At 42.9% G+C, this 25242-nt stretch overlaps 1 protein-coding gene across 3 annotated transcripts in view; it reads left to right on the top strand.

Annotated features, from left to right (window-relative positions):
• Positions 1–25242, top strand: part of LOC138284927 (prolyl endopeptidase FAP-like) — a 551554-nt gene that overhangs the window by 252351 nt on the left and 273961 nt on the right. For all 3 annotated transcript variants that reach the window (XM_069224259.1, XM_069224257.1, XM_069224258.1), the window contains 3 exons: positions 7270–7317; positions 16024–16122; positions 20820–20889. In XM_069224259.1, the coding sequence (XP_069080360.1) occupies positions 7270–7317; positions 16024–16122; positions 20820–20889 (217 nt within the window). The remainder of the gene's footprint in view (positions 1–7269; positions 7318–16023; positions 16123–20819; positions 20890–25242) is intronic.

The following is a 25242-nucleotide window of genomic DNA, read 5'->3' as shown; positions in this document are numbered from 1 at the left end:
AGTACAATGACAAAAGTGGTAAGTAGTTACAGAGCACTTATCCCACCACTGCACAACCAATGTAGGAGGCTGGACTGGCTTGTAGTGAGTACCTAGGGGTACTTACACCTTGCACCAGGCCCAGTTATCCCTTATTAGTGTATAGGATGTCTAGCAGCTTAGGCTGATAGATAATGGTAGCTTAGCAGAGCAGCTTAGGCTGAACTAGGAGACGAGTGAAGCTCCTACAGTACCACTAGTGTCATATGCACAATATCATAAGAAAACACAATACACAGATATACTAAAAATAAAGGTACTTTATTTTTATGACAATATGCCAAAAGTATCTCAGTGAGTACCCTCAGTATGAGGATAGCAAATATACACAAGATATATGTACACAATACCAAATATGCAGTAATAGTATTAGAAAACAGTGCAAACAATGTATAGTTACAATAGGATGCAATGGGGACACATAGGGATAGGGGCAACACAAACCATATACTCCAAAAGTGGAATGCGAACCACGAATGGACCCCAAACCTATGTGACCTTGTAGAGGGTCGCTGGGACTGTAAGAAAACAGTTAGGGTTAGAAAAATAGCCCACCCCAAGACCCTGAAAAGTGAGTGCAAAGTGCACTAAAGTTCCCCAAAGGACATAGAAGTCGTGATAGGGGAATTCTGCAGGAAAGACACAAATCAGCAATGCAACAACGATGGATTTCCAAACGAGGGTACCTGTGGAACAAGGGGACCAAGTCCAAAAGTCACAAGCAAGTCGGAGATGGGCAGATGCCCAGGAAATGCCAGCTGTGGGTGCAAAGAAGCTGCTACTGGACAGTAGAAGCTGAAGATTCTGCAGGAACGACAAGGGCTAGGAACTTCCACTTTGGAGGACGGATCCCGCACGCCGTGGAGAGTCGTGCAGAAGTGTTTTCCTGAAGAAAGACCACCAACAAGCCTTGCTAGCTGCAAATCGTGCGGTTAGGGTTTTTGGATGCTGCTGTGGCCCAGGAGGGACCAGGATGTCGCCAATTGCGTCTGAGGACAGAGGAGGCGTCGAGCAAGACAAGGAGCCCTCTCAGAAGCAGGCAGCATCTGCAGAAGTGCCAGACCAGGCACTACGAAGTGGAGTGAAACGGTGCTCACCCGAAGTTGCACAAAGGAGTCCCACGCCGCCGGAGGACAACTTAGGAGGTCGTGCAATGCAGGTTAGAGTGCCGTGGACCCAGGCTGGACTGTGCACAAAGGATTTCCGCCGGAAGTGCACGGAGGCGGGAGTAGCTGCAAAAGTCACGGTTCCCAGCAATGCAGTCTGGCGTAGGGAGGCAAGGACTTACCTCCACCAAGCTTGGACTGAAGAGTCACTGGACTGTGGGAGTCGCTTGGACAGAGTTGCTGGATTCAAGGGACCTCGCTCATCGTGCTGAGAGGAGACCCAGGGTACCGGTGATGCAGTTCTTTGGTGCCTGCGGTTGCAGGGGGACGATTCCGTCGACCCACGGGAGATTTCTTCGGAGCTTCTAGTGCAGAGAGGAGGCAGACTACCCCCACAGCATGCACCACCAGGAAAGCAGTCGAGAAGGCGGCAGGATTAGCGTTACAGAGTTGCAGTAGTCGTCTTCGCTACTTTGTTGCAGTTTTGCAGGCTTCCAGCGCGGTCAGCAGTCGATTCCTTGGCAGAAGGTGAAGAGAGAGATGCAGAGGAACTCGGATGAGCTCCTGCATTCATTTTCTAAGGAAATCCCCAAAGCAGAGACCCTAAATAGCCAGAAAAGAGGGTTTGGCTACTTAGGAGAGAAGAGAGTCTAGCAACACCTGAAGGAGCCTATCAGAAGGAGTCTCTGACGTCACCTGCGGGCCCTGGCCACTCAGAGCAGTCCAGTCTGCCAGCAGCACCTCTGTTTCCAAGATGGCAGAGGTCTGGAGCACACTGGAGGAGCTCTGGGCACCTCCCAGGGGAGGTGCAGGTCAGGGGAGTGGTCACTCCCCTTCCCTTTGTCCAGTTTCGCGCCAGAGCAGGGCTGAGGGGTCCCTGAACCGGTGTAGACTGGCTTATGCAGAAATGGGCACCATGTGTGCCCATGAAAGCATTTCCAGAGGCTGGGGGAGGCTACTCCTCCCCTGCCTTCACACCATTTTCCAAAGGGAGAGGGTGTAACACCCTCTCTCAGAGGAAGTCCTTTATTCTGCCATCCTGGGCCAGGCCTGGCTGGACCCCAGGAGGGCAGAAGCCTGTCTGAGGGGTTGGCAGCAGCAGCAGCTGCAGTGAAACCCCGGGAAAGGCAGTTTGGCAGTGCCAGGGTCTGTGCTAGAGACCCGTGGGATCATGGGATTGCACCAACAATGCCAGGATAGCATAGAGGGGGCAATTCCATGATCTTAGACATGTTACATGGCCATATTCGGAGTTACCATTGTGAAGCTACACATAGGTAGTGACCTATATGTATTGCAGGTGTGTAATGGTGTCCCCACACTCACAAAGTCCGGGGAATTGGCCCTGAACAATGTGGGGGCACCTTGGCTAGGTGACTTATAAGTTACTTAAGTGCAGTGTAAAATGGCTGTGAAATAACGTGGACGTTATTTCACTCAGGCTGCAGTGGCAGGCCTGTGTAAGAATTGTCAGAGCTCCCTATGGATGGCAAAAGAAATACTGCAGCCAATAGGGATCTCCTGGAACCCCAATACCCTGGGTACCTCAGTACCATATACTAGGGAATTATAAGGGTGTTCCAGTAAGCCAATGTAAATTGGTAAAATTGGTCACTAGCCTGTTAGTGACAATTTGAAAGAAATGAGAGAGCATAACCACTGAGGTTCTGATTAGCAGAGCCTCAGTGAGACAGTTAGTCATAACACAGGTAACACATTCAGGCACACTTATGAGCACTGGGGCCCTGGCTGGCAGGGTCCCAGTGACACATACAACTAAAACAACATATATACAGTGAAAAATGGGGGTAACATGCCAGGCAAGATGGTACTTTCCTACAGTACCTTAGTTGGGGTAATGCGTCAACAGTGAGGATATGCTGTGTCAATATTTCTGCCGCATTTGAGCTGATACGTCATCATCAGGCTCTGATGAAGTGGATATGATGCTTTGACGGTGGGCCGTGCAGAGCATCATTGTTGGGCCTTGTAGTAGGTGAAGCTACTGTCATCGGCTAGCCACTGCATTGCCGTTGGAGACGCAATGCTTCGATTTTTCTGCTGCACTTGGGGTGATGCATCGCTTTTTGAAGTTTGTAGCTGCAGAACCCACTTCTGGGGCCCAGGACTAGGGGCAGGCACCTCTGGGAAGAGTAGAACTCAGATGTTAGAGCCCAGAAGCACCAGGAGAGTTGCAAACAGTATTTGATGTCCTTGAGACTGCAAGAGAACAGGGGTCAAGGATGTAGAGAGTGAATCCAGTCCTTCTCACTGCAGTACAGAAGCAGCAGTTAGCCAACACAGCTGAGCAAACAGCAGTGTCGTTATCCCTCCTATAGCACAGCACACAACAGCAGTCGGTCAACATAGCAATGCAGTTACAGAGGGCCAGTCCCTCCTGGCAGCACAGCAGTCCTTCTTCCCGCCAGTTTCCTTGGTTCCAGTAGAGCACTGATTTGGTGTAGTTTGGGGTCCAGTATTTATATGTTGATGCCCTGGTTCTGGAAGGTGGGAGAATCCTCCAGACCTTCCTTTGAAGTCTACAAGGTCCCTGTCATGCCCTCCCTCGCTCCAGACACTTTACAGGGGATTATACAGCCCTTTGTGCGAGGAGAGGCAGAGCCCTAGTCAGAAATAGGTAAGGCAGTGCTAACCTTTCCCATCAACCCAGTTAATGACCAATCAGCCTGGAGATGGGCCATTAGGATGCAAATGTCACACCCAAGCTCCCCTTGTGTGTGACTGTGTAATGGAAGTGCACAAAACCCAGCTGTATTTAGAGACAGGCAGAGACGCGGAATGGTTCAAGTATGGGTAAAGTAAGACATTTCCAGCTTTCTGAAATTGGCATTTTCAGACTTACAATTTTAGTTCTGATTTCACCATAATTTAAATTGTGAGACTAGAGACACCTGTACTTCTATTGTTTCCATATTTCTATCTTTCCATTTGGAAGTTACACTTAAGAGATGTTTAAGGCAACCCCAATCCTATCCTATGGTGAGATAGGCCTTACAATGGTGAAAAAAGGATTCTGAGAGTTTTCACCATCTGGACATTTTAAACTTAAAAGTACATGCCCAACTTTTTAAGTACACTGCACCCTGACCTTGGGGCTGACTAAGGCCTACTTTAAAGGTGACTTGAATATAATAAAAATGAACTTGCCAGGTCTAAATGTCAGTTTAAAACTGCACACACAGGCTCTGCATTGGCAGGCCTGAGATGTTTAAAAAGCTACTGTAGTGGATGGCACAATCAGTAGCATTTAATTTACAGACTTTGGGCACATATAGTGCACTTTACTAGGGACATACAAACTAATAAAATAGGCCAATTGTGGATAAGCCAATGTTACCATATCTTAGAGAACAGAGCACCTGCACTTTATCACTGGTCAGCAGTAGTAAAGCGCCCAGAATCCTGAAAAACAGCAAACATTGCCTTTCTCTGTTGAAAGCTATTTCTAGTGGCATTGACAAATTTTCTATAGCACATATAGGGAAAGACAATCATTTAAATAAAAAAAAAACATATTTTTAGAGCTGTCCCAGGTTGTCTAACAAGTGTTGGGACCAAGAAACTCAGTGGGTCAACACACCCAGGGCATGCAAAAAGGTAAACCACACATTAACCAAAACCTCTTCCGTAGTCAATGTTTTTCCATCTTGGGAGACATAGGGTGGCAATTTTTTCCTCCATGGGAGCTCTTATTGGTTTCTTTTCCCTTGCCCAACAATTTTATGTACATCAGAGAGCCCCTGTAAGCAGCTGGCTGTAAGAACCCAGACCTGTCCTGCTAAATGTTTGGTCTCCTAACCTTACAGCAGCACCTAAAGGTTCACAAGCCAGACCACTCTCCCTACGTGCACACCCAATACTTTCTGCCATTTGCATTGTGGGTCTGTGTCCAGCACGAGCCTTCAAGTATCCATAACCTGCCTCATCCCGCAAATGTCCAAGGGAACACTCTTCCTTCAGGATCCACAGCAAGTCCACCCTTTACCGGCCTACAAAGTCAGCTGTTCTTCCCCGTTCAGGGGTTTAAAAGTGTATGTGAAGTGGTCTAGAACTTGGTAGCCCCTTCCCAATCCAGAGATGCCAACTCACCCATTCACCACGACTAGCAGTTACAGGAACCAACCCATTGGATGTCCAACTGTCCATCCACAGCATTCTAGGAAGATTCAAGATAACAGCTTGAAGGGACATTGACACAGATTCCTTTCTCTCAGCAAGCTTCATTCACCCAGGTCTGGTTCATCCCTTCAGGCTTCAAAATCTCTTTTGAGGTGAGTGGAACCAAAGGACTGCTTGCTCTTATTTTAAGGCAACCTAACAGTGCTTGCTGCCAAGAAGATGAAGTTAATTTACATATTGAGATTGTACCACACCCTCTACCTCTTCCCGGAGAAGGCTAATCTCCCAGTATTTGTCCTTTTGAGGGAAAATTTTCAACTGTCAGCTGGCAAGCAGAGTAACTATCTCTCCTCACCATGGTAAATAAAACCATGGATTCCATGATGGCTGGCTCAGGGAAATAGATACAAGTTTAAACATACATACAGGCTCAAATGTGGATTTTACTTTTTTAACTACCCTCTAGTTGGCTGAGGAAAAAGAATATCAAATAAGTGACTTGACAAGCCAAAATCTTGTTCATGTTTGAGAGAAAGGCAAGTGTATTTTGGACCTGTTTAGCAAGCCCAGATTTCTCAGAGGTAAAAATAGTGGCAGCTATCCTTGTTCCAAAGGAAACAAAATGGCAAAGAAGGATTTTCTAAGCAAGGAGACATTCCCATTTTAACTTTCCTTGGATCAACAATTTTATCATAAAAGATTTGATAATGAACACTACTGTAACGCTGTGCAATTAGTATGCCATAAATTCAGATGAAAAAACTTCAAATATAAAAAAAAAAGATATTTTGACATTTACATTATCCTATATCCCCAGTATTGAAATCACTTCACTGACAAAAAACACAATCCAAGATCCTACGCATGATATTCTTCTTAGTTTGAAGAAGAGGTGAAAAACTGATGGTGTAAACTGTCTCTTCACTATGTTCCCATCCTAAACCTATGATCATATACGCCTTCAGAATCTCCCCTACAAGGTTCAAGTGGACGAAACGTTAAGGCACTGGATTTCACGCCTTGCAATAACTCATAACTGAGCTACCAAAACAAACACCTTTTGGTCTTGAACCACTTGAAGACCTGCTTTCTCAGACATCCATTTATCTCCAAACCTAATTGCCACGGCTTCTCCACAATGCTCTCTTCCACTGCATCAAACCCTACTAATCTTAATATTAGCATTACCTCCATATAATAGCCCCACTCCGCAAAACAGTACCCAGCAGGGAAAAGGGGTAATGCCATTAAGTAATCGTTGCCCGATGGCTCATAAGCTTACCATAGATAATGACGTTGGTTGCAAACGATTACCATAGATCATTAACAAAACACAAAACAAGAGCACTTTGAGGCAAATATGTTTGAAATGTGTACTTTACAAATACTCTAAGTTTATTAATGAGTAACAGCAAAATAGGAGATTGAACGTATAATATATATTGCAAGGTTATTGATAGAGAGCAAAATTAGCTTGGAAAAGTACCAAAACAATCGAATAGAGAGTAAAATTGTGCATATAATCTTTCATAATCTGGGATCCTGAGCATCAGTTGGAGTGGAAGTAGTGGAGAACATATGGTGGGTAAAGGAAGTTTCTGGAAGAGGTGACATAAGAATTATAAAATATGGTGGGCGTGAATTCGAGAGTGTCAATACTGGTTAAGTAAAGTATTACTCTTGTTTCATAAAATCTCTTCGAAATTCCATGAATCTAAATTCCACTTGCATGTCGAGAATGTATGCCTCTTCTCTACAGCAGTTTTTAGATCGAGTTTTTGAAAGAATGTGAGACCTTTTTAGATATAATTGCAACTGCCCAAACAACATCATGCAATGCAATGCTAGGATTTTGTGATAGTTTTAGTCACCTGAATCACTTAAATCACATTTGTACCTCACAAGAATGTGTTTTGGAAGATTCTGTTTAATATTCTTAAACTTATTTTTTAGTAAAGGATATATATTTTATTTCATGAGACAGGTCCAGGCTTGCCTATTTTCACCGTACACCGTGGACACGATAATGCAGGTACCACCTTATTTTTATGCAATTCAATTTGTAGAAACCGGTTCCACTTTGGATTTTGAATTAATGATTTTGTTCATTGTACGAATCTCAGCTTACTAACAGGTCACGTAAATATATTTTCAGTAAATGTTGTTGTTTTCTGTCGAACTTTGCTTGTGTTTTTTTCGATAGAGCCATATCTAAAAATGACACACGTCCTTGGTGTGAAAGGAGGAAGAGGTAAGACAAAAAGTGCACTTCTGTTACAGTGAAAGACTCAAACCAAAGGGAGCCGGGGAGCTCCTTGTAGAAACATTCCTGAGCATTTATGTCCATCAAATAATTAGAGGTGAAAAGGAATACGAGCATTTCAGACGACACGCCCTTTGAGTCGCTCTCCCAGAATCTATGTGGATGGAGTGAACGGTCCTGTTGATGTAAGCAGGTCACCAGGTCTCACCCCACTTGATCGCTGTTAGTTACTGCAGAAGTGGTATCAAAGGCTGAAAATGGCTCCTCCTACACCCATTGTCAAACATTCCACCGCCAAAGCGTCATGCATGTGAATAAGCATTGCCAAAGCTAATATGTCTCACTTTAAAAAGTGAGCCCGACGCATTGACCTGGCTAGTGCTTATTTATTTTATTTATTTTTTCAATGGCCAAGCAGCTTCAAAGTGCTACCAGGCCACTTGGTTTCCATTTTGCATTTTATTGTACTATTCTTATTTTAATGTCCTGATATGACCATCCGCATTTTGGGAATGGCGAAGTGAAGAAACGCCAATGGTAGCTGAATGCTGATACCAAGTCCAGGAACAGGAAATGAAATGAAATTAAAGACAATCAGGGCTCAAGACAACTATTGACTGAGGGCAATAGATACGTAGGTGAGTGGAGGGGGGTAAACACAAAGAGGTTGGGGACCTCCAAAAAAAACATAAAACTAACTATTGTTTGTGTATAACATGTGAGCTGATACTAACCCTGTTAGCCAATGTCTAAAGCCGTTTGAACTACAGTACTCTATAGCTGAAATTGGCAGATCCAAAAGTGTCTTTCTGTGTCTGTCTGTATGTGTATGTGTGTGTGTGTGTGTGTATGGTGTGCTTTATGCAGTGTGATGTGTGTTGTGTTCTGTACATTGTGCTCAAATGAGCTCTAGACAGACAGCTAAAGCCGTATATAGACAAACTCTGAACAGGGATCTTTATTTTGTCCTGCCTTAGTCAAAGGTCTGTTAAGTATAGTACCTGGATCTCATCCTTTTAATTTCACGTTTTTTAAAATTCTGAACCATTGTTCTGAACTGTTGCTCACTGGATGCTCCATACTTCATCACATCATAAGAGCTCTAATTCTCTCTGTCAATAGATAAAAGAAAATGTTTTTTTGTGCAATGAAACAAGCACCTAAGTCGAAGAAACATTTCAAGAAAAAGCTTGTGCCACTTGAAAATAATTTCATATTCAAGAGAACATATATAATGCATCGTCAAAGTACACATCAATGAATGGTGTGTTTTAAATCTTTAGTCTCAAAATACATTGAAACAAAGGGTGGAATTAATATTATAAAACACTATGCCCAGGAAATTTGCACTGTTAATTTGCATCGTTTACATTCTCCATTTGTGAGGATAAAGGACAATTGAAAAAAGGCGATATCAGTCTTATGCTTTACGTTCCCAGGGTATAATGAGTGCACAATTGAACCCTGATATGGCTGTTTTCTAGACATTGTGCAATAAAGGTAAACTCGTAGAAGTGAAACAGAGAGCTTGTTGATCATGCTAGTGCTGCATTGGTTCTTAAGTTGATATAATACATATTGCTTCAGAATTGTTTAAAGGAACAGTCATTTGACATTGCTCATGCACATTACAGCATTACACAAACACTAAGGGTTTTGATACTTAGTCTCTGTCCAGCCCTAACATTAGGAATGCTGCCCGTGTTACTGCAGGCTGCCACACTCACTTGGGTGTCCCGTTGCCAGCAGCAGAGTTTGGGCCCTTATGGTGTCGGGTGGTTCACCCTATCAAGGGCCTCTTCAATCATACCCAGAAAACTATGCTAGAGCTCACTTACCCTGTCCCCTGATCACCCAGGAAGAATATCTAAACTCACTGGGCACCACAAGTTTAAAAAGTCAAATAAACAAAGGTTGTTGTCTGTGTACCCTCTTTGCCCTTGGAAGAATTGCCACGATTGCTGTTCTTTCCAGTCACGATCCTACGAACGAAGTCAATACCATTGAGGTTCCCTGCTTTGATATGGTAGCTCATCCCAGGAAATTAAATACTTAAAAATAGGAATTATAGAGCTACTCTTTAATTGTACTCCAGGGATATATATAGAAAACCACAGTTGTATACCTAGTCAATATGAATTTAAAGCATATGTCAGAAACTTATTGTTAGAAATGGGGCCTTTGGTTGGCAGTCAGGTTACCACCTGTCGAAGCAAGGACCTTCACACTAGTCAAGGTAAGTCACACACAATCCACATTATCCTATGCCCACCCTCTGGTAGCTTGGCACTGAGCAGTCAGGTGTAACTTAGAAGGCAATGTGTAAAGTATTTGTGCAATAAATCATACAATAACACCATGTAGCACCACAAAAATACACCACACGGTGTTTAGAAAAATATCTAATATTTAGCTGATAAGATGCAGGTCAAAACGATTAAAATACAATAGATAGATGTTGAGATATCACTGTAAAAGTGATAGAAAGTGTCTTAAGTCTTTGCAAAACAAGTAAATGTCTCTTAAAAACAATAAAGGTCTTTTGCAAGCACAAAGTACCTGATTCGTGTTCAAATTCTCCACAAGGGACCGCAGAGGAGGTGATGCGTGGTAAACGGGGAGGTGTGCGTCGGTTTCACCCCTTCGCACACCGACTTGCGTCGTTATTTTCCACGACACAAAAGGCTTTGCGTCGATTTCTGCCGCATGGATTTGGTTCGTCTTCAGGTTGCGGGGTTTGCTGGCGCCCTGGGGACTGTGCGTGGAATCCTGGGCTTGCGGAGCAGAATCACAAGTGCTGCGTCGATCCAGTGGGCGTTATGTGCAAACTTTCTCCTGCACATCGGGCGCTTTGTCGATTCCTCTCTGGAAGTCAGGCTGCGTCATCCTGGGTTGGCTGTGCGTCGATCCGGTGGGGCATGCGCCAAATTTCCGGTCGCAAACAGGCGCTGCGTCAATCTTCTCCTTGCGAAGTTGCGCTGTGTCATCCCGGTTCGGCGTGCAGTGAATTTCTCACTGCGTGGCAGGCTGTGCGTCATTTTTAGCAGGCTGTGTGTCAAATTTTCGCTGCACAAGGAGTCTAGTTGCAGGAGTGAAGTCTTTTTGGTCCTGAGTCTTCAGGGAACAGGAGGCAAGCTCTATCCAAGCCCTTTGAGAGCACTTCTCAGCACAGCCAGGGAGCAGCAAGGCATCAGGGCAACAGCAAGGCAGCAGTCCTTGTCAGAAAAGCAGTCCCAGTGAGTCCTTTGGGCAGCCAGGCAGTTCCTTTTGACAGGTCTGTTTCAGGGATTCTTCACCAGCAGGTTTATTGTCCGGAAGTGTCTGTGAGGTAGAGTGTCTACCCCAAGAAGTGTTTAAAGTCTGTGGTTTTAGGTCCTCTTCTTATACACATTTTGGCCTTTGAAGTAGGCTTACTTCCAAGGAAAGTCTCACTTGTTTGTGAAATCCTGTCTTGCCCAGGCAAGGCCTCAAACACACACCAGGGGTTTGGAGTCTGCATTGTGTGAGGGCAGGCACAGCCCTTTCAGGTGTGAGTGATCACTCCTCCCCTCCCTCCTAGCACAGATGGATCATCAGCATATGCAGGCTACATCCCAGCCCCCTTTGTGTCACTGTCTGGAGAGAGGTGCAAACAGCCCAAGTGTCAAACTAACCCAAACAGGGAATCCACAAACAGGCAGTGTCACAAAAATGGTTCAAGCAAGAAAATGCCCACTTTCTAAAAGTGGCATTTTCAAACGCACAATCTCAAAACCAACCTTACTAAAAGATATATTTTTAAATTGTGAGTTCAGAGGTCCCAAACTCCATATGTCTATTTGCTCCCAAAGGGAAGCTACACTTTGATCATGTTTAAAGGCAGCCCCAGGTTAACCTATGAGAGAGAGATAGGCCTTGCAACAGTGAAAACCGAATTTGGCAGTATTTCACTGTCAGGACATATAAAACGCAGTAGTATATATCCTACCTTAACTATACACTGCACCCTGCCTATGGGGCTACCTAGGGCCTACATTTGGGGTGTTTTATATGTAGGAAAAGGGAAGGGTTAGGCCTCGCAAGTGGGTACACTGGCCAAGTCGAATTTACAGTTTATAACTGCACACACAGATACTGCAATGGCAGGTCTGAGACATGATTACAGTGCTAATTATGTGGGTGGCACAATCAGTGCTGCAGGCCCACTAGTAGCATTTGATTTACAGGCCCTGGGCACCTCTAGTGCACTTTACTAGGGACTTACTATTAAATCAAATATGCCAATCATGGATAAACCAATTAATAGTACAATTTACCCAAAAGGCATATGCACTTTAGCACTGGTTAGCAGTGGTAAAGTGCTCAGAGTTCAAACGCCAACAAAAACAGGTCAGTAAAAATAGGGGGCAGGAGGCAAACATTTTGGGGATGACCCTGCAAAAAGGGCCAAGTCCAACACTTATTATCCCACAGGTCCCAACATAAAGTGTTCAAAGTGGTACTATGTTTCTATTAATTCTATTGATTTAGACATACTTCATTAGATCAATCCTATGTTTCTTTGATATGTTTATTATACTTTGTAGCAAATTATGACGATAAAATATACCAGAACAATAATAAACAAATTATTCCTTAAGACAATGCAATACAGCACAACCCGAATGTTTCCCCCCACATCAAACAACAAGCAACAATAACACTTATACCTCATTCATGCTCAAATATAACCAGACTCAACCATAAAATCCTAAAAACCTGTAGATGATGCAAAATCTAATACAAAATGAATCTATAAATCATATACAGACAATTATATGCATACAAATAAGTCACACAATGAGTTCAACCAATTCCAATAATCTTTCAAAGTACAGAAAACACTTTGATGGAACATGTATCAATAAAGTGAATGAAACAAAATTTCGGAACCCATAGCCTACGCACGTTTCGGTATCCCTCACATTGGGAGGCCACCTTCATCAGCGCGGTTCCAGTCCAAAAGTTCATGTGGGGCAAGCGAAAGATTGGACAGGCGTACTGAACTACCCACCAGTTTTTTTGGATACAACCACGTCTGTAGATGATTTCTAAACAACAAAAAAACAGACACCCTTAGAACTTGAGAGACAATACACCCTACTATGCTCTTCACACCAACATAAAACACCCCAGTATAAACCCAGTGTCTGAATGAAGATAAAAATAAAAATAAAAATAAAAATAAAAATAGAAACAGAAACGTTCACCTTGTGCATATCTACTAATAGTGTGCCAAAGAAATCCAAACTTGCATAAATGCCACCATATCTTCCCATATTAGATGTGAACTATTCAATCCATTCACCAACATGTCTTATTATCTGTCATTAAATGCCTTTACCTTATAGGGAAAAACTTTATGGGACTCACAAATTGGAACAAGTCTCCCAAGGAGTATATCCAAATCCAAATACTCTCCTAGGGGTGCCAAAGACTGCAGTATAATTATTGTTCTGATATATTTTATTGTCATAATTTGTTACAAATTATAATAAACATATCAAAGAAATATAGGATTGATCTAATGAAGTATGTCTAAATGAATAGAATTAATAGAAACATAGTGCCACTTTGAACACTTTATGTTGGGACCTGTTAGATAATAAGTTTCAGATATACGCTTTAAATTCATATTGACTAAGTGTACAACTGTGGCTTTCTATATATATCCTTGGAGTACAATTAAAGAGTAGCTATAATATTCTTATTTTTAAACGATCCTACGAACAACAGCAATCTCATTGATCACAAACAGCTACTTCTCCTGTCATTTGTAGACTTTATGGGGTAGATTTAAGAAAAGTGGTGCTGCACATAGTGCTGAGAAACTTTTCTGGCGCCCTTTAGCGCCCCCTTACTGCCACCATGTTTATGCTGTATTTAAAATATGGCACACCATGGCGCAATTTTTTGATGCTATTGATGACCTGGTCAGTGCCAAAATGTTGGTGCTAATCCTGAACAGTACATATGGGACCATTATAACCATTGGTGTGCCCAGAGCAGGCGATAAAATGCCAAAAAATGGCACAAAGAAATCTTTGTGCTGTTATTTCGCCCCTAATGGGGGAACACCCCCTTTGCATACATTATGCCTGGTGCAGGCATAATGTGGTGCAAGGGGTTACAAAGTGGTGCTATGCATGCATTGCGCCACTTTTTAAATCTGGCGCTGAGATTTTGGCCTCGTTGGGCCACATTTGCGTAAAAAAAAAATACGCAAATGTGGTGCAAGTAGGCGCTAGGCCTTCTTTAATCAGAGCATATGTTTGTCTGTCACCCATCACAGTGCACTGCTGCCTTCTGGCTATGTTTGAGCCATAGAAATACCATATACTTACACGCATACAAACATACAATGGTAAAAGTGAAGATTGGATCTACAACACCATCCACAAAAGCACATCCAAAAACTAGAGGTTGCTGAACTACCTACACATTAGTCAAAATCTTGACTGAAAAATCTGACATTCACAAATTCAAGCCAGGCCCACAACCTGCACCAGAAACGCATGTGAAACAGGAGAAATGTCATGTTCCACAAAGCAGCAGTGTGGCTTAAAAGTGTAACATCTTTGGTTATGAACAAGATACTAAATTCTAAAAAAGTGAGTGTTGCCCGCTTTTTAATTTAATTTTTGTTTTTCAGGAATAAAATTGCCCTTGAGATATTTTATGATATTTCGATTTCATTATCTAGTTTGAAGGTGTAATTTACAAACCAAAGAAAATTTTGAAACATATATTCCTCCTCTTTGTAAATAAGCAGATTATTCAATGGGGCTCACTCAATTTTCAAAGTTTCCACATTTTTAATACCTGCTTATGACACTCAGCCTTTTCCATTTCGCTGTTTGCCCAAGTGAATTAAAGAATGCTGGCTGCAAGTTGCCTGGGAGCTAATCATATGCTCAACTTTGAATATGATAAAAAGACAAGAAAAGTATTGAGAAAACGAAGCTTAAAGTGAAGTTGTAGTTAGATATCAAAATTCACAAGCTACAGTTTACTGAACTTATTACAATGTTTGCCCCCAACATACATTGCTTTATGACCTCACATATTACAACATTCATGGAATTCTAAATTACATTTTTGAGGACATCATTTATGACATCTCAAATGACATCTTGATGACATCACTGATGACATCAACCAGTCATTGGAACAGCGTCTTACAGGTCTTGTGAATTTGAAGTAACTCAACATGGTACACCTATGGCCAGTTTTCTATTCTCAGTAATGTGGTAATAGACATAACGTTTGATCAGATGCTGGATGCATAGCATATTTTTCAAGCCATCACATTTGCTGAATGTTATCCTCTTTTTACTGATATTCACCCACCTCACAAATAAAATGCCTTTCTAAAATGTAATAGGATGCCCCCTTTGTAAACCTTGAACACCCTCCAAAAAATAATTTGCACTCTATTTACCTTAAGGGGTTTCCCCCGTAATAAAGGATTCACATGACCTACTATTACAAGCCAAGAGATGAGCTGGTATGCTTATGCCAATCCATGTGTACAACCCCTGCAAAATTTGGTAAAATACACTGTATACATTCCTGAGATGGGCAAAATGGCATAGAACCTTAGTGTGAGACATGCAGTCCTAGTGTTGAATAAACCACCTCTAAGTTGGAAAGCCATACTTTTTACATTATTCAAAACTTTGCAATGCCTCAAAATTGTCAGCAAAGTTCTGGAAATAAAAATCCACAAATTATAAACATCCTTGATACATAGAATTGCTCTAGCACTGTACTACAACTATGTAACATGGTCAAGTGTCAAGAAAATGACTGACAACAGAAGCATCAAGAATTCTTGTGGATTTTTCACAGCTGCCTTTAAGCCACAACCTATGTTGAAATATGCCTCTGAACATCATTAGGTGATATAGTGGCAGGTAGCATAGTAGCATGAGACATCTGAGCAAGCAGGCAGATGAAAGGGGTAATTATTTGAAGTGGACTGGTGATAAAGGAAGGCGACAAGGGAGAGCCTGAGAGAGGGAAAGAAATAGTTCCTCATGCTTTGTAATGTCCTGTCATCAGCTGAAGAAGAATTCTGCTGATACAATCAAAACATAGTAAGACTGAAATATTGTTTGGGTGAAACAAAAACAAGAATAGGAAGGAGAGGCATTGAATAAGGTGCAGGGCACCAAGATAGACAAGAATGCCATATAATCATAGACAAGGAACTGATCTAAAGCACACTTTATGCATATCTTATTACAGGTAGTAGATTTTCAGCAACATACAACTAAAACTGTGTGCATGCAAGACCTGAAATTGTAAGAAAATCAATGTTAAGGTGGCAGGAGGTGTCCAATTGGTAGAGTACTGCAGAGAAAAAAGTAATTGAAAATGCTTTTGAAATGGGATGCTGATTTGACTATGCAAGATAAATACACACAATAATTAACTATCAATTAATTTTTTCAGAGCTCAAAATCTTAGAAGACAATAGAGACCTGGAAGCCGAAATACAGAAAATCCAAATGCCCACAGAGGAACTAAAGACAATTGAACTAAATGGCATGAGTAAGATTTTCAATATTATATTTGCTTCCATTCTGCTTTTTCAATTGTTTGTCCACATTATTAGAAACTTGCATTGGTTTAACGCTACTTAAACAGCGTTCTGATTTGAGGTCTGTGTTAGAGCAATGAGTAATCTCTGTATATATGTGGATCTCATCAAACATTGTGCTCTCTCCTGACCTCCTTGAGCTCTGAACCAAGAACATGTGGCTGGTGTCAGAAAAGTGGTCTCTATTTGGCAGACATATGTATCTTGTCCAAGAAGGGGTCACAATTCTAGTTAAGTTAAGTCATTTACACTCCCTAAATTAACCAGGTTCACCCTCTGACAGCTTGCAGTAGAGCAGTCAGGCTTAACTTAAGAGGCGATGTGTAAACTATCTGTGCAACACACACACACAGCAACACATTGAATACACCACAAAACACTCCATACTAGTTTATTAAAAATAGGCTACTATATTATAAACTGTTTAAGGCAGGAGCAATGTAGAATGTAGTATAGGCTTTTTAAATTATGCACTTCCAAATATATAAGGATGTTTGTTGTTGCTTGAATAGAGCAAAGTTAAAACAATCAACATACTTTTGAAGTTAGGCAGTTGTATCACACTAAGGGCATAAAGTAATCATCACATTCAGAAGCACCTTCGCTTCTATTGAGTTTCTTACGGTATTGTTTAAAGTAACACCATGGTTTGAAGCAGTGTTCCTAAAGCCATGGAGTAAATACGTATGCGGTAGTGCTCATGACTGGTTAGAGTCAAATCAAAGCCGCCTGTGCTGTCACACAGGAAGGACACAGAGACAGCCGGGTCTCCCTACTCACAGTGCCGCTGTTGGGAGGAAAGGCAGCTTCATAGGGAGATGGACCACAACCTTCCTTGATAGTTGTAGGCATTGCACTTGGTCGCCTCGGCAAACCTCTGTTAGAAAAAGGGTCTCCTGTTCGCAGTTAGTTTATACCTTGTCCAAGTAGGGACCCTCACTCTAGTTAGGGTAAGGGAGTCACACTTCTAAGATGCTCACCCCGTTTGTAGCTTGGCATGAGCAGTCTGTCTTATCTCAGAGGCAATGTGCTAGGTATTTGTACCCACACACAGTAACACACTGAAAAGACTACAAATGGACACCACACCAGTTTAGAACAATAGCCAATATTTCTCTAAGTAAAACAGGACCAAAATGACAAAAATCCAACATACACAAGCAAAGATACACATTTTTAAAGATTAAAGCCCTCATTACAATCTTGGCGGGTGGAGGAGGCCGCCGCCAAGGTTGGACCACCGAGTGGCCTACTATGCGGCCGCAATCCCGCCGGCCGCATTACAACATCCCCGAATTTCTGTCCGCCAGCCCAGCGGGGATGTCGGCCGTAACATTGGAGCCGGCTCCTAATGGAGCCGGCGGTGTTGCAGCCGTACCACAGGTGCTGCTGCACCCGTTGCGCTTTTCACTAAAGCAGGGTGGGGCTGTGCCTGGGGGCCCCTGCACTGCTCATGCCAAGTGCATGGGCAGTGCAGGTGCCCCCAGGGGCCCCTCGACTCCCCTTCCCGCCAGCCTTCCTATGGCAGTCTCTACCGCCATGGACAGACTGGCGAGAAGGGTAGTCATAATCCCCAGGGCAGCACTGCAAGCAGCGCTGCCCTGGCAGATTATAACCTCCGGGACAACAATGGTGGGAAACCGCCAGTCACGGCGGTGCGAGCGCCGCGGTCATAATATGGAAAATTGTACCCCCAGCCTTTTGGCGGTACAATCGCCAAAACAACCCTGGCGGTCTTTGACCGCCAGGGTTGTAATGAAGCCCTAAATCTCAATAAAGCTCTTAGAAGCACAATAGCTCCAACTGGTGCTATCACTGCATCATGATGGAGTTGTCCCCAACAGTCTGACGCCACTTGCAAGGGAGTACAGCACCGGTAATGGTGTTGCACGGACCACAGGTACAGTAACTTAGAAACGAGTCAAAGACATGGGATGTACACGGGGAAGTGAGTCATCGCTGGAGCCGGTGTGGCATTAGTTCCATACTGCTATACAAGAGGTGAGGTGTCAGTTCCTTACTGATATGCTCGGGAGATGGGGTGTTGGTTCCTAAAGAAGGCAGCAAAAGTAAGGCAGCATCGGCAGTGAGACATTGGGTCCTTGCGATCTGGCAGGGTCGATGAGTCCAGTAGGTCAAGATGTTATGGAGTGACTTTGCGATGTCTCAGTCACACCAAAGGGCCACAGGAACCACAGCAGAGTTGGGTGTGAAGGACATTGGTGGCGTGGCACTTGGGATTCATGTTGTTACATGACTTCAGAGGTGCTGCTGCGCATTGGGTCTGTGGTGTCCGTCACAGTTGTCACACTTCAGCAGGGATCACAGCTTCTGGTGCCGGCAGTGGCACCGATTCGAGCAGCGATGGAAGTTATGGGGTTGTCCAGAGTTGATGTGCCTGAAGATTGCCTACTTCAAAGGCAGAAATGAGCATAAGTATTGAACCCAAAAACCCAGATTTTTAGAGCACTTTTGCATCAAGAGGAGACTCTGCCAAGGAGAAGATCTGAAGAGCTAGGAGGAGGAGTACTGCCCCTTTGCTGTGTGTGCTTTGCTGTTTTGGCCTGTAGTTGCTGCTTCTGCCTGAGAGAGGACAAAGACTGGACGTTGCTGTGTATCCTACTTGTAAAGTTTCTCCAAGGGCTTGGACTGAGCTTGCCTCCTGTTAAGAAGTCTCAGGGACATCAATCGCTTCACCTGCTAGCCCCTGGGTTCCCTTGCTGAGGACCCTTACTTGCCAAGAGGGACACACTCCAGTTTCTAGGCCCTTGGGAGTGAAGTCTGGCAGAAAATCAACAAGAACCAGGCACATGACTCCGGACGGCTCTAGAACTTGCGCCGCTGCCCAACTCCCCGCCGCTGCCTCCACCCAAAGCTGTGGTCCTTGCTGAAGTGCAATGACCATGACCGATACCGCAGGCCCGATACCACTGCAGCGCCTCTGAAGTCCTGCCGCATTGTGAGTCCGAAGTGCTGTGTCACTGACATCTGTGACACCCAACTCCGTTGTGGTGCCTGTTGCCCCAAGGTATGACCGCAACACTATGAAGTGACTTCATTGCGTCTTGACCCGCTGGTCTCATCGACCCTGCCGGATCATGAGGAACCAATACCTCGCTGCTGACACCACCTCACCTTTGCTGCCTCCATAAGAAACCAACACCCCACCTCACCTGTGTAGCAGTAAGGAACCAACAACTCACCTCCAACGAAGCAGTCATGAAGCAATGCCACACCGGCTCCATCCTCTCCTTACCTCCCTGACTCTGTGCCATTCTTTGACTCAGTTTCCTTTCAACGGTACTACTGTACCTGGGGTTCATGCGACTCCGTGACTGGCGCAGCACCCCCTTGCGAGTGACGTCAGACCGATGGGAACGATTCTGTCATGACGCCGTGATAGCACCAGTTAGAGATATTGGGTTTCTAAACACTTTATTGAGATTTAACCTTTAAAAATTCATATCTATGTTGGATATACTGTCCATTTTCACAGCTGTACCACCACGAGGTACAAACTGACAGAATGTGTGCAGAGAAAAAGCTGTTTATTCAAAGTTTCTGGACCTTGTGGGGGGTGTGGAATTTGGTATTTTGAAGTAATAACACATCCGAAATAAAATGCTGTAGCGTTTCCCACATTTTCCCTGCAGCGATTTCACCAAGTGAAACCTGACAGAATTTGAGCAGGGAGGCACATTTCCACACCTTGAAATGGGTAAAATTCACCATTAATCATTCCAAGGAATGGAATTGGGAAATATGCAACGAGATCACACCTGGTAAATAGCGCGTCTGCGGTATTAGTAAATAGAGAGTTGTATATTAGTGCACCAGATTCCTGCAGACATGTAATGAAGCCATAATACATTTAGAAACTTTGCATACGTGCAATCAGATTAGAATTCCGTTGATTACTGACTTGTTAATATGAATTCTGACCCCAATCCAATACTCAGTGTCGTTTTTCAGGAACATGCATTAGATCGGGTCCATATCAAGAAGAGGGTGCAGAAGTCTATAATCGGGCTGTGCATGTTTCACACCAAAGTGGACTGTCCATATGTGCATGTACTTTTTGTGCATTCCCACAGTTTGCCGGGGTGGATGGCTTATGATACTTCTTTCCATGCACCCGTAAAAGTATTACCTTGGTCCTATCTGGGGGTTAGAGTATCCCTATGTCAGATGGGCAATCCAGCCCTAGATTTGGTTGTTGCTCTGTTTGCAAACATTGGTGTGTTTTGCCGATGCACTAACTCAGAGATTTGCCGCTTGTTTTAGAGTTATATGGGCTCTAAACAACGTGATTATGTTCAGTATTAGGTACACTGCTTCGTTCAGCACCAGCCCACGAATTCATGACACGCCTTGAGAAAACGTCGCTTAGGCCGCTTCAAAGCCAGTTCTCAGTTCTGCCCTGCCTATTTAGGCAGTATTTTCTTTTCCGTATATTGTCTGTTTTCTGGCATTACCACAATTCCTTCTATGCAAGTAAACACAAGCAATGCATTAAAAGAATCTGCTTATTCTATGGACTGCACATTTTGCATGAGATGAGAAGTTCGTACAAAGTGGCAGCAGTGATGTACAGAATTAAATTTTGGTCACAACAATGTACTTTCCTTGTTTTCTCTTTTCTGTTTAGATGTATGGTATAAGATGACCCTGCCACCACATTTTAAAAAATCCAAGAAGTACCCTCTTCTCATCTATGTGTAAGTATTTTCTAAAACATACTCACACATCTATTTAGATCGTTAAGGACCCTTAATACTAATTCTAAAGATTTTTAATGTAACACTATAAATACTATAGAAAGGTGTGAGTTCACACATTGGCAAAACAATAGAATTGTTTTAGGGCTAGCAAGACTTTGCAGTAAGGTGAATGTACTAAAAAAGGAATTCACATATGAAACCTACATATCTAAATGTACATTAACTGAAAACATAACTGTTAATGTGAGGTTGTACACTGAACTTCAACAGTTATTGTTAACTCAACAAATAATAACTTGAACCCCCTCCACATACAGTGCTGCCATCAAATATGTTATTTCGTTTGTCATAAGTGATGTTATCAGTGATATAACGTCAGTGTCAGAATGTTGTAATATGCGAGGTCACAAGTAGTGCATGACGATATAACTGCTGAATTTAGTGTATTTTTTACTTTAAAATGTTACCTTTAAACTAACATTTTCACCTAACTATAATGTCACTTTAACCTGTGCTTTTATCAGTAAATTTCTAAGTTTTTTAATGTAAATTAAGATAATATCACCATACCTAACTATAACGTCACTTTACCCCTTTTTTTTGTGAATTTCTACGATGTTTTAGTATATACTTTATTACCATATGTAACTATGCCAACCTCCTTCTCTGCACAACTTTTAAACATGCACAACATGAGGTTGTCCACAGGGCCAGGTCTTGCTTCCAGTCCCCCTTGGCCAGTTAACCCCCCACCACACACAGTCCTATAGATTATGCATGGGAAATTGCATTTTTGCCCACCTCCTCCCACCCGTTTTCACAACTTCTGTTTGATGTATTTCCTCTAAAAATTCAGGGAAGATGCTAAGGTAGATTACATTTTTTTTAAGTACATATATATTCACTTAAAAAACAAAGGTTACAGGAACATTATAGTTAGGAAATAGAATTCAAAATAATAGAAATTCACTTAAAAAAACAAAGGGATGTTATAGTCAGGCTCACATTTTAAAAGTACAAAACCAAAGAAATTCACCTGTGACAGTTAGAGTTTTCTCAAGTAACCATAACTTGTACCGTAAGGTACTATAACTCGTGCCCACACCACGTGGCAGAAATAAGATAACTGTGACATTTTATTAAATTTAGCGGTGACCGTGGTACTTTATTTCATGCATGGGGACTTATTGTAGACTTCCTTGTGATCAACATTCCCTAAACAATCACAAGGGTATTTTTTGAGGATGTGGTTTTCTACTGGTGCTGCATTGAGTATCAGGCGGGTTGGATTCTAGCCTAGCAGACCCAAGCATCATTAAGTATGGCTGTACTACTGCCTCATAATGTACTTAACCACCAGTAATAGTGTGTCCTTTATTTATTCTGCAGCCCAATTAATTAGAGTTGGATGATGCCAATATTTCACAGAATGCTACATCTCTTCTTGATGCAAGCAAACTTACATGCTATCTGCTTTATGAGATGGGTTGCAAGTTAGCAACACCTCTTAAAGTTTCAATAGAATTATGGATATCGATATAGACCTATAGATTCCAAATCATATTAGCGGAGTAAAATAACATTGTTGGCAGTCTAGTGGTTGTCAAGATAAATTCTAGATGCAGTTTTAAGTATTTTTATGTAGCATGGTAATCAAACAGGGTCTGATTGTTGCAAAAGAGAAGAGTCAGTTATACACTTATGAAATATTCACTAGTGCATATCACTCAAGTGGGCTTAAGTCATTTCTAATATAAATTCAGCTTCCTTAGACCATCTTGATGAGTGCTCAACTTAAAGGAAATCTTCTGGATGGGAGAAGACACTGTTGAAGGCATTAACTAATAGACACATTCATGCTTTTTCATTAATGCATTGTAAAACCTTCAATTAGTATTCCTGTATAACTACTTAAATACTCAGAAATACTATTCAAAACATGCAGGCAGAGACCTATCCCAATGCTGTCCCTATTTCAAGTGTGAAAGAGTTTTCCTCTATGAATGTGAAGAACTCCACCTGCCAAGGTGTGAATTTTTGGTACAAATGTGGGAAAGGCAAGGGTAAGTGATTGGAAAATGGTGAATATCTACAACTAAATGAGCTGACTTAATTTAAAAACGGAGAGGCTCAGGGATGCACATGAAAATACAAAAACACGCCTACAAAAAATTGAGACAGTAGGGTTTGTGGGTGGTTCACAAGAGTCTTGTGATTTTTGCAACTTCAAATAATAGAGCAATCGGATTTACCCAGGGAACTTTCCCCCTTAGCCTTCTTGCTCCTGCATTAGTGAATCATGAACTCGAGCAGGAGCTCATGTTCTGATTGGCCACAACATGAACAGTAATGATGAGGCTGCCATTTCAGGACTCAGGGACTCAGCCCTTGTGTCATGAAAATGAAAGAAAATAAAGCATAAAGGGGGCAAGGGTACCCTGAAACCGTGGCCCATGTGGGGGATCCAGATGGACCCCCACTGGTCCAAATTTTAAGAAATATATTGTATTGGCTTTCTAGTGCATGTCCAGTGGGAGCCAGCGAGGCCCCCTGGTTGCATACATGAGTCCCATTGGAACTCATGAGGCTGTGTTGACTCCCACTAGGCACTTTCAAGCTATATTAAAAAAGGGAGCTGGGCCAGAGTGTCTTCGTTGGGTTCCCATAAACAGGCGGTTGACCATGTGCCCTTTTGCTGTGTGTGGAGTGGGATTGGCTGCCAGGGGTAGTTTGATACAAGGCCTGGCCACAGGCTAGACCCTGCATCATAGCCCACACCGCACATGGCCACATGGGTTGACATTACATATGGATGTAAAATATTACTTTTTGGTAATAAAAGCTAAAGAGATCCACTGGAAAAAAAATGGTTAAAGTGACATAATAGTTAAGTATAATATCTTACTATCAAAAATCTTGATTTGCTATTTTAGTTAAGTGAAAATGTCAGTCCAAATACAACATTATAAAGATAAAAAAACCACTGAAATCCAACACTTATATTTGTTTCAAGTAACTATAATTCATGCCCTTGTCATGCACTGCTTATGTTCCCACATATTTCAACAGTCACCAAAGACCTTCAAGATTTGGGCATCTTCTCTGTGCATGACAGAATTCCTCCCTGGGGGATCCTTCTGCCCCATGCAAATCAGAGAGCTCTGACAGGTATCCTGAGGTAGGTATTTCTTCCCATTGCTGCTCCATTTCCTCCCACTAGTGGGTCTGATTCCTTCTGTGTTGTGGGATGTTTTGAGGCTTGTTTCCAATGCCTCTTGCCCTTCCTCTGTGGGAACTTGGGTCATTGTTCCAGATTCCAGTATCCCCTGACTTCCCTGGCGAGCTGTCTGGACACATGAAATCACAAACACCCACTCAGGCAGACACACCATTTCTTCCACTGAGTCTTCCTTTCCATCTCAGACCAAGCAGAGGTTTCTCAGTCATTTCTCAACAGATATTCCTAAGGAATGGCAGGCCTCACAGCTACTTTCTTCAGACCAGTAACCCCTGCTGAGTCAAAGGTGACCATTACCATGGAACAAAACGTCACCTCCTTGTCAGCATTGACTACTGTATGGAGAGTACCTGGGATAATCTGCTATGGGGATACTAGCCAGTCCACTGCTGTGGCCATGCTGACTCCTGCATCCGTCAGAGCTTTTACCTTGGTTCTATTGATAATTTACATTGCCTGTACTTCACCATGCTGGGAGTTTAGAGGGCCAGGGCTTCAACATCTACCTCACTCACAGAGACTAAGGAGGCTTCAGTCCCAACCTTGGTTTCCCCATGGCAAACGTCCACCCTAATTCCTACTCTAAGAATCCACCAGTGTGGAACTCCTTGGAACAGACTGAGGCTCACTTATTGTGCCCTTTCTTGTGACATCCAGACACACCCCAGCATTCACGAAGTCAAAAGGTTTTTTCCCCTCCTTCTAGCCTCCCCTCTTGGGGTTGGAAAAGGGACAGTACTCCTCTGCTTGAGTAGACCTTTGGGGCTCTAGTGACAAATGCTTTTCTTCCTGCTAGCTTCCCCCTTTACCTGTAGGGAGGGCTGAATCCCCTTTCTTGAGATCACCCCCTGGGACATTTTAGACACCCTAGTGCTAACCCACACATCAGCTCCCTTGCCAAGCTGCTCACGATCAGCAACTTGGAATCTACTAGTTGCTGGTGTAACCCTGAATGACAATTACTCAAGACGTGCTCCTTAAAGAACAGATTATGGCCCATATTTATACTTTTTTGACGCAAATCAGCGCTAGCGCAGAATTACGTCAAAAAGTTTACCACCGGCTAACGCCATTCCAACGCGCCAGCCAGGCGCCTTATTTATGGAATTACG

This window comes from Pleurodeles waltl, chromosome 3_1 (genome assembly GCF_031143425.1).
Source record: "Pleurodeles waltl isolate 20211129_DDA chromosome 3_1, aPleWal1.hap1.20221129, whole genome shotgun sequence".
Lineage (NCBI taxonomy): Eukaryota > Metazoa > Chordata > Amphibia > Caudata > Salamandridae > Pleurodeles > Pleurodeles waltl.
This window is presented reverse-complemented; position numbering and strand designations above follow the sequence as displayed.